Raw genomic sequence first — 16,405 nt, 5'->3', positions numbered from 1 at the left:
TTTAAAATGCCCTAACCATCAATTTTCTTAGAAATCCCTTCAATATGTGTTAATACTGTATTAAATTAGGCTAGCCCTTAGAGCAATTTAGTTGATGATTAAACGAACACTAATCTCCTACAATCAGGTTAATATTGTATTAATAGCACCCAAGGTTATTTTATACTCATTTGATGATTAAATGAACAATAATCTCCTTTAATCATCAAGATTAGCAAAAAATACTCTTGAGTACACCGTGTACCCGAGTGTATATAACAACCTTTGCAATTTAGTAGTTTGGTGGAAACTGGAAAGAGAGTTTCCTAATTGGTTCACTTGATTTTCTATGTCACATTATCTTTATTACTTACTCTCAGTAATAATCTTAAGAAGCTGCTCAAATGACTTCTTAATTGTGGTCAAGTATCAGTATATAAACATACAATTGGAGCACAAAAGCGATAAATTATCTACCCTGCTTGCTCCTCAGATCAGTCACAAATATGTAATATGTCATAAAAACCAAAGTTATTTTCGTTTGTATTAATATTTATTATTATCTTATAAGGCTGAGGATGTATTAAGACTTCCAGCCATCAGACCATTCATCTTCATCCTTGACAGGTTTAGGAATATCATTATCCCAGGATAACTCTGGACCACTCTGTTGCGCCACAGGGGCATCAAGAGACCATCCACCAGACCATTCATCTTCGTTCTTGTCAGGTTTAGAAGAATCATTTTCCCAGGATAGCTCTGGACCATTCTGCTGCACCACAGGGGCTTCAAAAGTCCATCCATCAGACCATTCAGCTTCGTTCGTGATAGGTTTAGAAACCTCATTTTCCCAGTCTGCACCATTCTGCTGCACCACAGGGGCGTCAAGAGACCATCCATCCTCTGCCAGGAAGTTGTCGTTATTGCTTTGACTCTGAGGAACGGAATAGCCCTCAGAGGAGCTGTTGTCACGATTCTTTTGCTTTGCAGCATGAGACCATTCGTCCTGCTCTGGAATTTCATCATTGAATTCCTGTCGTTCTGGAAGGGAACAACCCTCGTAGGAATTATTTTCTACGCAACGCCACAGAAGCTTTGCCCAGTAAGGATCCTACCAAACACAAAACCATGCCTGACATTAATTACAGTAGCTTTTTAAGACAAACTGCATATATGATCATCCATTACTTTTCACTTCTAGTAGTAACACGCATCTTGAAAAAAGAAAAGAATGATATACTAATGTGCTTTAAGGTCAAAACACAAATAGAATGATAGAGTACAACACAAACACAAGTGAAGTTAGTTTGGACCATACCTTACAGATTATATGGGGGTTCCCTATAATGACAAGCAAAGATCTGGCTCGAGTGATGGCAACATTAAATCTTTTTGGATTGCTTAGAAATCCTAAATAATGGACTCTGTCAAATTCATCATGTTTAACAGTTGATCGGACAGTGGATATAATAATTACTTCTCTCTCCTGTCCTTGAAACTGCTCAACACTGCCAATCTTGACATCAAGAATCCCACTATTTTCAAGAACCGTTTTAATTTTGGCTACTTGCTGCCTGTAAGGTGTAATCACTCCGATATCCTCTTCAGCGACATCCTTATCAATGAGCTTCTTGATAAGCTTAACTACCATGCTAGCCTCAGTGCGGTTAAACCATGAGGGATTATCTCCTTCCCTCTCATCATAAGCGTGGACGCCGGTAAAAAGAATGGGAAATTCCTTGTTTAGAAGAAGATCCTCCCAAAGTGTAGACTTTGTGGTTTTATAACATGCCATCAATTCCCCATTATAAAATAATTGTGAAGGCAGATGGAGGATTTCAGGGTGGGATCGGTAATTACGCCGAAGTGTTGTCACATAACCTTCATCCCCTTCACTATAGAGATCATATTCAAACAGCCTTTCCAAATATGATTTTCCTAATCCATGTCTCATTGCATCTTGGGAGAAAATGACAGGGCCTAGCTGCATTGGATCTCCGGCAAGAACAACCACAGTGTCCTTTTGGCAGAGGGTGGAAATGGAAACGAGGGTCTCTGGTTCTGAGGCCTGTCCTGCCTCATCCAAAATAATGTGAGAAAAATGGCCCTGTTTAACGCCTTCTGTATGAAGGAGGACGGAACTCATATATGTTGTTATAATAACTCTATAGTGCAACAATGCCTGAAGCGGAGGACACCGGAAAACAGATTCCTCAAAATAACAAAATTGCATACATTCAGGCTTCATATCTTCAACTGAACGACTACTTGCATTGAGCCTGAATATTTCATTTTCCCGAATTTTAATGTTCTTTTCTTTCAGAATTTTGTCCAGTATATGGTCTGCAGCGCAGTTTGAAGCAGCACATATTAAAATCCGGGAACTTTTGCGGGTTTTGTAAAGTTGGAGGATCACTTCTACTAGCGTCATCGTTTTACCAGTACCTGGTGGCCCATTAATCATATAAGGTACTCCCCCTTGGCATCCTAGAACCATTTCAACAGCATTCAGTTGTTCTTCATTGAGATTACTGGATATGGGCACCATTGGGGTTGGTGTAATCTGCCTCTTCGCTAACGACTCTGATGGAAAGAGGAAGGCTTTATGTACCTTTTCTGCACCTTCAATGGCTTGATACAATCTTCTCATGTTGACACGGTTGTACATGAATCGGATGTTATAAAAATTATGATCACTGTGACGCTTGTGGAACTCATCAGCAAATCTCAGATATACATGATCAGCCTCTACACGGTGTATATAACCCTGACCAACGGCAGACTCAAAGATTAATAACTTGATAACAAGTCACAATCTAATAGATTTGAAATTAGTGATTTAAATAATACCAAAACAAGTTAAGAGCCAATCAGTTTTCAAAGTCAAGTTTGTAGGTAATAGTTTGGTGAATCAACCTTAAACATATCATTGATATCAATGATATCCAAAGCATGCAGCATGCAATTTTTATAACCAATCTATCATTCTGAACCGAGCTTTGTTAAACTGAATAAAAACAATATTTTTTTACAAGGTGTAACTGAGTGTCTAACCTTAGGTACAATCAGTCAAGCATGCAATCAAATAATCATTCACAAAGGTCTTGACATCTTGTAGCATCTTTGAATGCCTAATTAGAAAAGATAAAAAGGTTACCTACAGGGGCGCAGCCAGAATTGGCTGATGTGCATACATACATAAAACTGAAAAAGGTTTTATCAAGCAAAGCAATGGGTTAAAGAATAGCAGAATTGTTAGCAGTAGGCCTTAAAGTCAGATATCCTGTGTGGCTTAAGGTCTTATGTAGTAGACCTAACCATTGAGCCAGCTTTTTACATTTATGTTGCAAACCGAGTTTAATATACTTATGTTTCAGTGGGGGAGGGGAGGGGGGCACAGAGCTGAGCTGAATTGGCCAGGCCTCCACCAGGCCAACATACATAGACAGGACTGACAGTTGGAATATTAGCTGTCCACAATACAGCAGTGTTGCACACTACCATATTTGTTGTTAGATAAAAGTAGTTTTCAATTTCATGAAATATTTACTTTAAAGTTTAAACCACACCAGAGTTACTAAAAAATCAAGAACTCCAAACTCTAGGGTTACACGTTTGCATTCGAATAGAGATACTTTAACTAGTGATAAATCACTTTCTTGTGTATGCATTTACCTCATAAGTACGTTGGTCATCAGCATCTGTAGAAGTAAGTCTGGCAAAGACAGAATCTCCATGCACTAATGAAGGTCGTCTTTCAGCCAAGCCTAGGACCTCCAGAGTCAAGAACAGACGACCCTTGCTTCTCATAGTGACATTCTCCATGTCATAAGCTTTAATATCATGCTAAAGAAAAATATACACATCCAAATTAGTTAAGCGGGTAAATGAGAATAGATGCAATCAGTATCAATGCCAAATCACATCAGCAAGATAAGATGGATTTATAATCACCTCCAAGCGCAACTCTTCCATAATAAGAAGTGTTCTAAAGAAAGGTACATAGTTCTTCCTTGATAGGCCTTCGATGATAGCATCGGGTACCTGCTTATTCTCTATAACTTCTCTGATTTCTTTTGGTATCTCATAAATTGGAAGCTTATTGCGAAAACCACGGTAGTTTGGCCTTGCAGGACGTACGCCTTCAACATATGAATCGATAACAAAATTTGTCTTTTTCCTTGCTCTTTGATATGGTTTCTTTGAAGCTAAAGCTTTGGAGACACTATCTTCTGCCAAGAGAAAGACCACACGCTCAATCCTATCATTTCCAACATCAAAGTGGACAATGCATGTGTACATCCCGATATCTGCAGGCTTGCAAGATAGCCATACTGTCAATGTTTTAAGCGGCTGCAGGATTCGGTCTTCCAAAGAGGAGGAGCCCAAAAACCCTGGTTTGGAAGGCTCCATCAACGACAATGTAAATGAATCTTCAGGGTTTGAAGCATATATCTGGATCCCCCAAAGTTCCACAGGATCTCTAGTAGAATTTTTTATGGTAATTGAATCAGCAGCAACCTCACCGACAGAAATTGATTGAGGCTTATGCTCAATGGATGGAAATGGCACAGAAATGACAACCGGACCCTCTTCACTTGGATCATAACTAAAAACAGACTTATCATCCTCAAAGTCAATGAATCCAATCTCCCCTTTGTCTCCAATGACAGAATATTCATCATCTGATTTGTCACCATAGACACTCATTGCCAGAGATCAATATAATACAAAGACCAATGTAAAAAAAATAAAAATTCAAAGCTACTATGATGCAATGTTTACTCCACTTTCCCAAGATTGTTGCATCAAGTTTGCAGCAAACCAAACAAGAAGGGTCAAACCTACCACCAAAATAGACAGAGTACTCATAAGATCAAAAAGAAAATTAGGCTTAATAAAACAAAGATTGTTTGTATTGGACACATTAGCTTTACAAAAAGCAACTACTATGACAATCAGCAAGAAATCCAAAGATACAGCCAAATTGATATTACTTTGTCGATATTGAGGTACTGTTCAATACGGAATCCAACATCAAGAATTATGTCCACAAAGGCAATATAAACCTAACAACGTAAATGCTTTATGCTACACTAAGTACAGATGGCCGTTTGGTAGCCAGTAATAAATGGTGGTGATGGCAATGAATTTCAACTTTTTATGTGTAAATTGGGAAGGAGATTAACATTGTAATCTCTATTGTAATGCAATTTCATCCTCAAGCATGTGTTTTCTTCATGTTTAAACATTAATATCCACTATCACTTGGGAGAAGGTATTAAGTGGGAATGAAAATTTCTAAAGGAAAAGTGATCAATTTGAGGTGAGCTAGGAATACCATGGGAATGAACCTTGATTTTCCTCACATATTTACATACAAATTCATTCTTATTACTATCATTTATGGCCACTTACTAAATAGGCCGGAAAAGTAATCTACACATGGGAAGAAATCAAGCATCTTTTTATTCAAGATTAATCAATCCAGTTCTTCAATGCGTGTGATTCCAAACTAAACTAAGCATTAATTGACAATTTATTCTACCATTAAATGTTTTAAAATGAAAAATAATAACATCGAAATTTTTACACCAAATAAATAAATAAATAAAAAATTTCGACAATATCTGAGTAATGGGTAGTGGAAAATAGCAGACCGCAGACAAGACTTATTATCAACAGCAAAGTAAGAATTAAAGCTCATTTGACAGGGAAACAATAAAAAATATTTAGCAACTCATATAATACAGGAAATAAAATGATGTCCATAGTAATACAATGATAACAAAGGCACTTGAACAAGCACAAAGCAATGCTAATGCTTGAAATATAATCTGATCATTATAAATTTCACAACAACATTATCAAAATCTATTCTTTAGCAAAAACCATTATATATACCAGTGAAATCTGGACAAACAGAAACTATTCCAGACCATTTACATGGCATGAAACACCTCTATCAACACACACTGACACACACAATGAAATAAGCAAACAGCCTTAAAAAGGAACCCCGATGACTGCAGATGATCTTACTAAATTCTCCAAGAGGACCTAGTTGATGCCAAACATTCAACAAATGCTTCATATCAATATTACAAAGGGTAAAGCTCAACAAGCAAAAGTTACTCGGGAGAGGTATTAGGCCAATTTCTTCTAAAACCTCACCCATTTTCAATATTAGGCCCCGGAATTAGTTGTCACAATGATAGCGTATGTCAAACTACAAACGTGATAACCAAATCTCAACGAAGGTCGTAGTTGAGAACGATCAGAAGGCAGGCCGAGGGCGGGCTGTTTCAAAAGGAAGCCACTGACACTACCACTGCCTCTGCCTCTGCCAGACACCTCTAACAACACCACATGGAAAAAAGATCATCTAATTCAACAATCCAATCAACCCATTCCCCCAAAATGTCACCTTTTGATACCCCAAATCAAATATATACGCAATTATACAAACAAAACAAAACAAACCCAATTCTCACAAAATTATAACAAAACAACTAGTCCAAAATAATCAACAATAATTCCAAGAAAATCAAAACCCAGAATCAAAAATCATTACGTATAATTGTAAGCGTATTAAAGCAAAGCAAAAGAACAGATAATTATAGATAACAGAGAATATTATATGGTCACAATGTGAGTGAAATTAGGGATTTTCAACCACAAAAATGAAAGATTACCTTTTTATGTGGGAAATTTCCCAGAAAGTCGAAGAACTGCGGAAGTTGCGGGCTGACGGCGGGCCGAACTCCGCCGGTAATGGGTGATCGGAGAAGTGAGTGAGTTGCAGTTTTTTATTTCTCTGCTTTTGTTGAGTGCTTTGGTCCAGCAAAACTTATTCGATTTCTCAAGTTAGTACTCCGTACTGGTAAAAAAAGAACATTTAAAAAGTGTATACCGATATATTTTCTCCGTATCTCAATATATGTACTTACGAGTAATATAAACTACGGAGTACGAATATATAGCCTTTTTTTGAATAAAAAAAACTTCGCATTTAGCCTTTTTTATTCATGTAAGCTATGGGTTGTTTATGATTTGTACATCTTTTGATAAATGAAGAGTTTGAAAGGAAAATGAAAGGACTCAGCATTGAATGAGTAGTGAAAAAAAGTCGGGAGGATATGAAATAAATACTCATAATATAAAATACGTCGTACAATAGTCATTTTTTTTAAGCAACGTGGTACACTAGTCTTAATTAATACAAGTATTTCGTATTTTAATGTGTACTTGATTATTCTGTACCTCATTTCCAAAAAAAATCTTTAAAATAAATTATGATTTATGAATTATGAATTATGATCATCATTGAATATATTTGTTACAAGATGGTCTTATAGAATATGAAATGAACAACAGTAGATATAATGGTTTTATTTATTTCGTTCATTTCCTAATATATGTATGGAGTACTTAACAATTATTGCACTTGATGTTTCATTCCTACTTTTTAAAAAGCTTGATATACGGAATAATTAACAGTATTTGAACAATTATACCTTTAAAGTACTTGTTTATTATCGGCAACTTTTTGGTGCAGTAGGCCACACCATGCGACAGGGGTTACTCGAGTTTTTTTGTTAGAGGTTACCCGAGTTTTTTTGTTAGGGGTTACTCGAGTTTTTTTGTTATGGGTTACCCGAGTTATTCAGACAGGAGTTACTCGAGTTATTCGGTCAAGGGTTACTTGAGGGGTTATTTAAGGAGTTCGGTCAGGGGTTATTCGGTCATGGGTTACTTGAGGGTTCAGTCAGAAGTTATTACTTGAGGGGTTACTCAGTTGTGGGTTACTTGAGGGGTTCGGTCATGAATTACTCGAGGGCTTACTCGGTCAGGGGTTACTTAAGGGGTTACTCAGTCAAGAGTAACTTGAGTAACCCCTGAACGAGTAACTCGAGTAACCCCTGACCGAGAAATTCGAGTAACCTTGAAAACTCGAGTAACCCCAGCAACTCAAGTAACTCTTGACCGAGAAACTCGAGTAACCTCTGATCGAGAAACTCGAGTAAACTCGACAACTCGAGTAACCCCTAACCGGAGAAACTCAAGTAACCCCTGCCGCACGGTACAGCTGGCCGCATACAAAAAAAATTTGATTTATTATAATTGTCACTTTTTGAACTTGTAAAACATATGACGGTATGAGAATGACTAAATAAGACTTTAAAAAGAAAGTCGTAACCTTAAATTGTCATTTTCTCTCTCTAACCCCCATCCCTATCCTCCACCGCCCCCCGTTTTCTAAGCCCATACTCGCCGGCGACTAGCGCGCTTCGCCTAGCCGTCGCCGGCGAGCCCAATCTCTCCGTTATTTTCCTTTCCTGCTATATAATTTTTTCGTTTTTGGGTCTGTTGGTGAAGAATTCAGGGGTCCTCTTCAGTGGTTCCGTTTAATTGGGTTCATCGTCAAGTGGTTTGCGGCTTGCTTCAAAAAATCAAGAACCAAAGGCTAGTCTTAACGCCGCCGTCGAAAGGAATTTCGTTAATTAATTCCCGACGATAAAGGTGAAGTTAAGGTTAGGATTTCCTCGCGTATCCAAGTTTAAGTTTAGTGAGGGGTTCTTTTCCGTTGCCGATGACGATTGTTCTTGGTGTTGGGTTGGGTTTCTTCCGGTGAGGTTTTATCAGGTTTCGTTGCCTTTTCCTCTGTTCTCACGCAAGTTTGTGTGGTTGTTTTCTTTTAGTTGTTGTTATTGGTTTTGCTTTAGTTCATTTATGTTGTTCTTGTATAAGTTGCTTGATTTGTTGCTTGGGTTGTTGTTTTTAAATAATTCTCTTTCTCTGCTTGGTCATGAGTTAGAGTCCCATAGAGTGGTTCTAGTTTTGGAAGTTAACGAAGTGTTGACATGGTCTTTTGAGCATGGTTGGTTGGTTTTAAGGGTTGTAAGTTTAATTTAGGCAATCCCTTATTAGTTGGGTTGGTGGTCCTACTAGTAGCCTTGTCGGGGTGTGAATGTGTTCCCTTGGTAGTTAAAACAGTTCTCCAGGGGGTGAAGTTATTTGCGTAGGTGGATGGTTTTCCCTACATATGGAGTTTGCAGGAGGAGTGTGGTTTTGAAGGAAGAGTTTGGTTTGCAGGTCTTGTTGCTAGGTTGTGGGATGATATGGGCATTCAGGCAATTGCTATCATCTCCTTGTTAGTTTGGGTGATGACAAGGTTAGTCATCGCTGTTAATCAATATCTTGAAGGAGGTTACCCATCTTTTATGTTTCGGTCTGCTATTTTTTTTTATTTCTGAAGTCCTAACTTGCAAGTTGCAAGAGAAAGATTATGGCACTGTCATAATTTTCACAAATTAGTGAGCGAGTGAAAGATTGAAGAAGGAGAATTACTCAGAAATAGTATTATGAATTATTTTATGAATTGCAGAGCTTGTTCTTCTGGTTATGGTGTTGCAGCTTCTGCTTCTTTTGCCTTCTTCAATGGCGCCAAAGGTAATAGCGACTTTTACACCCTTCTTCGTTTTCCTCTTTATTCCTTCGTAAATTTGCGGCATTATTTCCCCGATCATACACCTGCTAATACTTTAATTGATTTTGATAATGATCGTGAATTGTTTCTTCAATTTGTTAGAGAACAATGCAAATTAGGGTTTTCTGATGTCAAATTTCCCCTTTCTCTCTTCAATCAGATGATAACTTTACGCCCTCTTCCTTCTGTCATTGATTTCAATCAGCTTTTATCTGCAATTGTCAAATTGAAGCGCTTAAGACCACATTCCACCATTATTTCTCTGTATAGGAAGCTTAAATTGTATGGTATTCGACTCGATATGAATTCTATTGGTATTCTTGCCAATTGCTACTGTCATTTGGGTCGTATCGATTTCGGGTTTTCTCTCTTGGGTAAATTACTTAAGCTTGGCTATCCCATTGATTGTGTCATCTTTAGTACCTTCATCAATGGCTATATCCAGTGTAATAAGCTACCCCAAGCCGCTCATTTGTTGAATAAAATTGTCAAGCTTGGTTTCCAACCCAACATAGTTAACTATAGCACTGTTGTCAAAGGGCTTTGTAGGATTGGCGACAATGCGTCTGCTCTCAATTTTCTTAGAAAAATGCAATCTGGATGACGCTATAAACCTGACATTGTTATATACAACACTATTATCGATAGTCTTTGTAAGGACGGGCTGTTAGAATAGGCCCTTCACCTTTTCTCCTCTATGAAAACTGACGGCATTAAACCCAATGTTGTCACTTATACTTCCTTGATTCGAGGCCTCTACAATTCCGGCTGAGGTGAAGAGGTTCAGCGTGTGTTGACTGAGATGTTAGAGAGCAACATAAAACCAGATGTCCAGACCTACAGCATGCTGGTTGACATGTTTTGTAAAGATGGGTGTGTTGATCAAGCGCTGTCCATACTAAAGCACATGATTGAGAAAGGTGTGGCTCCAAAAATCCTTATAATGCATTACTTGATGGTCATTGTTTGCGTGGTCAGATGGAAGATGCAGAGAACCTACTTGATCTCATAGCTGAAAATGTTTGTGGGCCTAATCTTGTTAGTTTTAATACTATGATTAATGGATATTGCAAGGCTAAAAACATTGACAAGGTCTTACCATATTCTATGAGATGTTTCGGAAAGGGATAACCCCTGATGTTGTTTGCTATAACACTCTTATTGATGGACTGTGCAAAGCCAATAGACTCTCACTTGTCCATAAGCTATTCAGGGAAATGCGGGCTCATGGAATTGCTCCAGTTGTCATCACCTATGCTTCCTTGCTTGACTACCTTTACAAAACTGCACGGCTTGATGAGGCGGTGATTGCTTGAAGAAATGGAGAAAAATGGTGTTAAGCCAAATGATTCCATCTACAATATCCTGATCAACAGCTTGTGTAAGGCTGGACAACTTGAAGATGCGGAAAATTTCTTCTCTAATCTCCTTTCAAAGGGTCTGCAACCTGATATTAGAACGTACAATATAATGATCAAAGGCTTCTGCAAGAAAGGGCTCATGAGTGAAGTTGGTCAAGTGTTGAGGATAATGGAGGAAGATGGTTGTCCCCCTGATGATCGAACCTATAATATTATTATCAGAGGATATATTCTCAATAATGACTTGTCAAAAGCATTTTACTATTGTGATATTATGACTAGCAAGAAATTTGAAGCTGATGCAGACACTTTTTCATTATTTGTCGACCTCTTGTCTTCTGGTAACTTAAGTGATTCGTCAAAGGACTTGCTTCGGAAGTTTATCAGTTGAATTGTTGTTCAGATGATTGCAGGCTTGCAAAGATTCATACTCATAATATGTTCTATGGTTCATTGATGGTTTTTGGTGTTTCTTTCCCACTTTTTATCGATATCGTTCTGTTTGCAGATTGTCACTTCTGCTCTGTAATAGTTGAACACAGTTATATAATTAAAGTTTGGAACTCTTATATATTCCCTAAAGTGGAGAATAATCTTAATTTCAATGACATCTCAATCCATTAATGTTTATCATTAAACAAACCTAGCAACAAATTTCTTTTACCATTCGTAAGGATGTATTAGGTTGACCCTTTAAACTACTGTATCAAGCTTAACCTAATTTTTTTTTCCTACTATAACTAAAAACAGTTATAGTTTTATACATGACAAAATCATGCTACTCGTATAAAATATGTACTACATTTTTAATCTTATGAGGAAGACCTCCTAGTACAGTCTCCCAGGGGTCGCCTTGCATCCTTGGAGTGCAAGGTTCAAGCCTCACCATGAACAAATCACCTCCCCTTACCCCTCGACATTGCTAGTCAAGTGTCCTGTGATAGGAGCTTTCTGCCCAATTAAGCATCTAACCTTACCGTTTTTTTTAAAAAAATCTTAATCTTAGTAAATGTCGTCCTAAAAGCTTCATTTAGCATTGGAAAAATTGGTAAAAATAATTCCAATTTTTGCCCGTTCGCTCAAAATAATCCCAAGAACTTTGGTGGTCATTCTCTTAAAATGGTCCCAAGTGACCGGTAACCTGTTGATTATAAAAAAAAAGTGACTGGTAACCTGTTAAAGAGGTATTTCTTTTTTGGATTTAAATGACACGTGTCACCATATGATTTGTTGAAATATTAAAATAAATATAAAAAAGGAAAACTTAAAAAAAAAAAAACCAGCCCCACCCACGCAACCCCAACTACCACCCACGTTTTTGGCATTCCTCCCACCCAGCCTAGCCAGCCTAGTCCCCCCACCCCCACCCGACGCCGCACCCAAATTCCCTTCCCCATGCTGCCGAGGACGCCCTCTCCCCTACCTCCGATTGTCCCTAAACCACCACCGCAAAACCCCCGTCCCGATATCTCATTAAAAACCCCCTCCCCCACCGTATAAACCCCAGCTGCCACTCCCCCACCCTTGAAACTCCTAGTCGTTAGGGTTCCGAGGGTCGGGGAGCAGCGACTGGGGCGGAGGGTTTTTTTTTTTAAGATTTCGGGGTGGGGATTGGGGTTTTGCGGTGGTGGTTTAGGGGGAAGGATTGACGAGGCGACGAACGGGGGTAGGGGGAAGAGCGTCGCCGGCGTGGGGAGGGGGGTCTGTTGTGGCGGGGGTGGTGAGATGGAGAAAGGGCCGATGGGTGGTGGCAGGGAGGGTGGTTGGTGGCTGGGGTTGTCTTTTTTTTTTTTAATTAGTTTCTTAAGGGTTTTTTTTTTCAACTAATCACGTGGTGACACGTGTCACCTAAACCTGTTATAACAGGTTGGGTAATCGGTTGGGACCATTTTGAGCGAATGACCTCCAAATTTCGGATTATTTAAAAATAATCCAAAGTTGGGATTATTTTGAGTAAACGAATAAAAGTTGGATTATTTTTACCAATTTATCCTTTATCATTTTCCATTAAATATCCTTTGCGATTATTAAGACTTTGGAGATGCTATTGAAGTTGGACTGTTGGACGCTTCCACCTTCCAATTATTTCCCATCGCAAAGAGATGATGCAGGAAGAACCCAACAAAGACGACGAAGAAGGACCCAGTTCCTCTACCTCCAACCCGAACCCGAATCCGAATCCATGTCCCATCTGCCTCGGACTCATTACTCAAGACTCCTATTTGGATCGCTGCTTCCGTATGCTTTTTCTCTCTTTCTCAAATTCTGCATAATTTCGTCGGGTTTAATTACCGGCAAATTTCAATCAATTATTTTGCAAAAAAAATCTATTTTTTATTCAATTGAATTTGTTATGCTTAATGGGTAATTAAGTTAAGCTAATGGGTATTAATTTATTTGCGAATTTGCAGACAAATTTTGTTACAATTGCATAATTCGTTGGACTCAAGTAGTTTCAAGCAGGTCTTCTTCATTTCGCCAACCATCCTCCATTAAGTGCCCTTTATGCAAGGTCCTTATTCACCTTCTTTATTAAAATTCTTCTTTGATTAGTTTTTATTTCTTTGATAAAGAAGGAAAATTATTTAATTGAGTAATTCTGCACTGAAGATCAACCCAATCACTGTAGAAACCTGTTCGGGTTCGAATCGATGAATAGAAGTTCATGGCTACTTTGATGTTGAGTTGCTTGTAATCAGTTACATGACGTACATTGAGCGACATTTTGGGATACTTTGGGATTCTATTTTTAAATTTTGGGGCTGCTACGTTTTGTGGGTGTTAGTGTTTTTTTTGGGGTTTTATTCTATTAGAAGGTTGTGATATAGCGGTGGTGATTGTTAGTTTGTTGCGAAGAATAGTATGAGTTTATCTCAGGTTTTACTTTCCATATTGAATGCGAGTATATGTTACTTCCTCCATCCCACTGAATAGGACACATTTGGTTAGAGGTCATTTTTGAGGAATTTTATTGAAATGGTTCCTGATATTATGTACTTACAATTATTGAGGATAGACATCTTATTATGATAGCATAGATCAAATCATAAAAAAAGAGTAGTAATATGGGAAAATATACAAAGTATACTTTACTTGCCTTCTTTTTGGGAGTTGGAACATCCCTTAATAGAAATTTGGCTTGTATAAGTGGGATGAAGGGAATACTAAATACCCCTTAAAACATAGTTGGTGCAATACACTTGTATCAACAACAAGATTGACAACAATTTATGTGTAAAGAGTGATGAGTGAGTTGGTTTACATACCAATTACAAACTATTTGGTTCTGATACAAGAACAGTAAGTTTGGATCCCACCATTGATGAGATCTAGGGAGGTCGAGTTGTATAAAACCTGAGTTCCTGATCGGTAACCTGTCCAGTGTCCAATGTCCATGTCAGCAGGACACCAATACTGAATGACCTGTGTGAAGATGTTTTTGATAATGGCAATTAGTAATAGAAGTTGTGGAATGGAGTCTCTTATATGATTTCCACTCCTATTTTATGTGTTTCAGGGAACACTTCTTACAAAGAGTTTATCATAATGGTGTGCTCTGAAGTTGTCATATAACTCATATGGTTTTATAATTTGACTCTAGACATTTAAGTGATATTTGTGTAATCTGCACCTATTATTTCATTAGTCAGTCTTTACTAAATTTTCAGTTCTGCTGATCATTTTTAATTTATTAATTTTACAGACCGAAAATATTTCTATCATCTATGGATATGATGGAAGTACATTTCAACGGCATTATATTGACCAAAATAATGGTAATAGGTATTTGAGACAGGTTGCATTATATTGGATTGCTAATGTATCTGACACTTTGAAAGAAGCTATATGCTATTCATCTTAATTTATTCTAGTTCCTCGATGCCTATGCAGTGCCTTCTTTTCAAAGGATCACAAGTATAGACTACAGTGTTACTACACCGAACCAGAATCAGGTCTTTTAAGTGATGCATTTAAAGTGGAGCGCTATTGGAAGTCACACAAGTATCTTCAGCCCAATAGCTGGCTTGAAAAATGGTTGAAAAGGGAGTTACAAGCTCTGACACAGGTAGCCTCACTTTCTATTTCTTATTCATTGGTTCCTAGTTGTGCTGGAATCTGAATATAATTAGTATTTTCTTGTTTATTTTCTATCTCTGAACATTACAAGGAAAATTAAAAAAATACAAGTAATTATGTCACGTGTAAGTTTTAACTCAAGTTTCCTGTTTTTTATTTTTCTTTTTTCTGTGCTGTTGTAAATACTATCTGTGAACTTGCATGAAGCTATAAGCTATCCAATTGGCAATTTTTTTGTAGGAAGAGGATGTTGAAATCATAATGCATCACATACTCGGGGTGATTCAGTCATTTTCAAGAAGGTAACCTTCAGCAATCTTTGATAATTTTCTTATAAGCTGATCATGGTGCATATTTCAGATTTATTGGCTTATTGCTAAGATACTACTGCATAGATTAGTTAATGTAGTTTTGCCATTACCATGCATATGTTCAGCTATCACCCCAAAGGAAAAACACATTCCCCGCATCAAAGCAAGAAGAACTTAGGATATTGGTTGCTGATGCTGCAATGCCTTTCCTTACGGCTAGAACTAAGCGGTTTGTAAATGAACTGGAGTTATTTCTCGCCTCAGGTCTAACTGTTCAGGCCTATGATAGAGCTTATCGAAAGTGTTTAGGTTGGAAGAAGCCTGAGGAAACCACGGAGGATGATGAACAAACTAGCATGGAGCGTGAGCAAATAGCTCCATACCTATATTTTTTTGATGATAATCAATGATAGCACCGATCTATTCTATGTAACTCGGACCAGTTTTCTTGCTTTTATGTGATGCAAAAATACTTGTCAGCTTCTTGTACAACTAGATTAATTCATTCAAGCTTTTGTGCAGTTTAATTGGTTAGTTTGTATTATTGTATGATTATATGATGATGAACTTTGGGTTTTCGCCCACATGATTATATAGTTGATGGTTATCTTTTGCTTCCAAACTCTGCATTTTGTGTACTTGATGCAAATTGTTCAGTGTAGAAACTATGTAATATCAGCCTTTGAGGTTTTGATTACTTTGGCCATTCTTCCTGCTTTGCCTTCCGCTCATCATCCGTTTCTCTTTCCTTAGAAGTAGTTTACGAGTATTACTCTGTAATCCGTAGTATTACTCTGTAATCCTACCACAATATTCGGGCTTACCAGATACAAGTACTATGCAATTTGGATGTTAAACAAAGTATATACATACCATCCAAGATGCGTATTTACCATCGAAGATGCATATGTAGTCTGTATTACTGTATATCTGATGTGGAAAATTTGTTTGGTTTTAGTTATTGTACTAATTGAAATTACACTAAACATGACTATTAATTATGAATGAATGAGCATGTCCTACTTATATGTCTCGTGTCATCAATTCTTATACTCCTTAGTTTGCATTCTAGAAAGATATCTTATCATCTTAGTGATTGTTTGGTTGAACATAGAAAGTATTGTAAAATTTTCTAAGTTTGACAATATAATTTCATTTCCTAGAACGTATCGTACATACATGCTTTG

At 37.6% G+C, this 16,405-nt stretch overlaps 3 protein-coding genes across 6 annotated transcripts; 2 read left to right on the top strand and 1 right to left on the bottom strand.

Moving 5' to 3' along the window:
• Window positions 1-322: 322 nt before the first annotated feature.
• LOC110736933 (probable RNA helicase SDE3) lies at window positions 323-6,995 on the bottom strand. Its single transcript, XM_021917273.1, has 5 exons — window positions 6,675-6,995; window positions 3,934-4,823; window positions 3,655-3,825; window positions 1,298-2,746; window positions 323-1,090 (listed from the first exon to the last, which is right to left on the bottom strand). The coding sequence occupies exons 2-5, from the start codon at window positions 4,687-4,689 to the stop codon at window positions 563-565; spliced, it is 2,904 nt and encodes a 967-aa protein (XP_021772965.1). The 5' UTR covers window positions 4,690-4,823; window positions 6,675-6,995; the 3' UTR covers window positions 323-562.
• Window positions 6,996-8,042: 1,047 nt separating this feature from the next.
• On the top strand, window positions 8,043-11,435 carry LOC110736934 (pentatricopeptide repeat-containing protein At1g06580-like). Of its 4 annotated transcripts, XR_002514305.1 has the most exons (3): window positions 8,054-8,610; window positions 9,368-10,389; window positions 10,683-11,435. XR_002514305.1 is itself a non-coding variant. In XM_021917274.1 (2 exons), the coding sequence occupies exons 1-2, from the start codon at window positions 8,573-8,575 to the stop codon at window positions 10,071-10,073; spliced, it is 744 nt and encodes a 247-aa protein (XP_021772966.1). In that variant the 5' UTR covers window positions 8,054-8,572; the 3' UTR covers window positions 10,074-11,435. The 4 variants fall into 4 exon arrangements, 1 of the variants encoding a protein (XP_021772966.1); XR_002514306.1 differs by having other exon boundaries at window positions 8,043-8,625; window positions 9,368-11,435; XR_002514307.1 differs by having other exon boundaries at window positions 8,053-9,432.
• A 405-nt stretch (window positions 11,436-11,840) lies between these two features.
• LOC110736935 lies at window positions 11,841-15,840 on the top strand. Its single transcript, XM_021917275.1, has 6 exons — window positions 11,841-13,068; window positions 13,242-13,342; window positions 14,534-14,613; window positions 14,722-14,896; window positions 15,148-15,209; window positions 15,344-15,840. The coding sequence occupies exons 1-6, from the start codon at window positions 12,933-12,935 to the stop codon at window positions 15,453-15,455; spliced, it is 666 nt and encodes a 221-aa protein (XP_021772967.1). The 5' UTR covers window positions 11,841-12,932; the 3' UTR covers window positions 15,456-15,840.
• The last annotated feature ends 565 nt before the right edge of the window (window positions 15,841-16,405 follow it).

The sequence above is a fragment of the Chenopodium quinoa genome, unplaced genomic scaffold, assembly GCF_001683475.1.
Source record: "Chenopodium quinoa cultivar QQ74 unplaced genomic scaffold, ASM168347v1, whole genome shotgun sequence".
In the NCBI taxonomy this organism is placed as follows: Eukaryota; Viridiplantae; Streptophyta; class Magnoliopsida; order Caryophyllales; family Amaranthaceae; genus Chenopodium; species Chenopodium quinoa.
The sequence above is the reverse complement of the archived record's forward strand: the minus strand, read 5'-3'. Positions and strand labels throughout refer to the sequence as shown.

What these genes read in the sequence shown, in the direction of transcription:
- LOC110736933 (XM_021917273.1), bottom strand. Translation starts at nt 4,689, where the DNA reads ATGAGTGTCTATGGTGACAAATCAGATGATGAATATTCTGTCATTGGA. An exon ending in TGGAAGAGTTGCGCTTGGAG is followed by an intron (nt 3,826 to 3,933) that starts GTGATTATAAAT and finishes ATTTTTCTTTAG; the next exon opens with CATGATATTAAAGCTTATGA. An exon ending in ATGACCAACGTACTTATGAG is followed by an intron (nt 2,747 to 3,654) that starts GTAAATGCATAC and finishes GCCGTTGGTCAG; the next exon opens with GGTTATATACACCGTGTAGA.
- LOC110736934 (XM_021917274.1), top strand. Translation starts at nt 8,573, where the DNA reads ATGACGATTGTTCTTGGTGTTGGGTTGGGTTTCTTCCG. An exon ending in GTTGGGTTGGGTTTCTTCCG is followed by an intron (nt 8,611 to 9,367) that starts GTGAGGTTTTAT and finishes TATGAATTGCAG; the next exon opens with AGCTTGTTCTTCTGGTTATG.
- LOC110736935 (XM_021917275.1), top strand. Translation starts at nt 12,933, where the DNA reads ATGATGCAGGAAGAACCCAACAAAGACGACGAAGAAGGACCCAGTTCC. An exon ending in TTAAGTGCCCTTTATGCAAG is followed by an intron (nt 13,343 to 14,533) that starts GTCCTTATTCAC and finishes TTAATTTTACAG; the next exon opens with ACCGAAAATATTTCTATCAT. An exon ending in ATTCAGTCATTTTCAAGAAG is followed by an intron (nt 15,210 to 15,343) that starts GTAACCTTCAGC and finishes GCATATGTTCAG; the next exon opens with CTATCACCCCAAAGGAAAAA.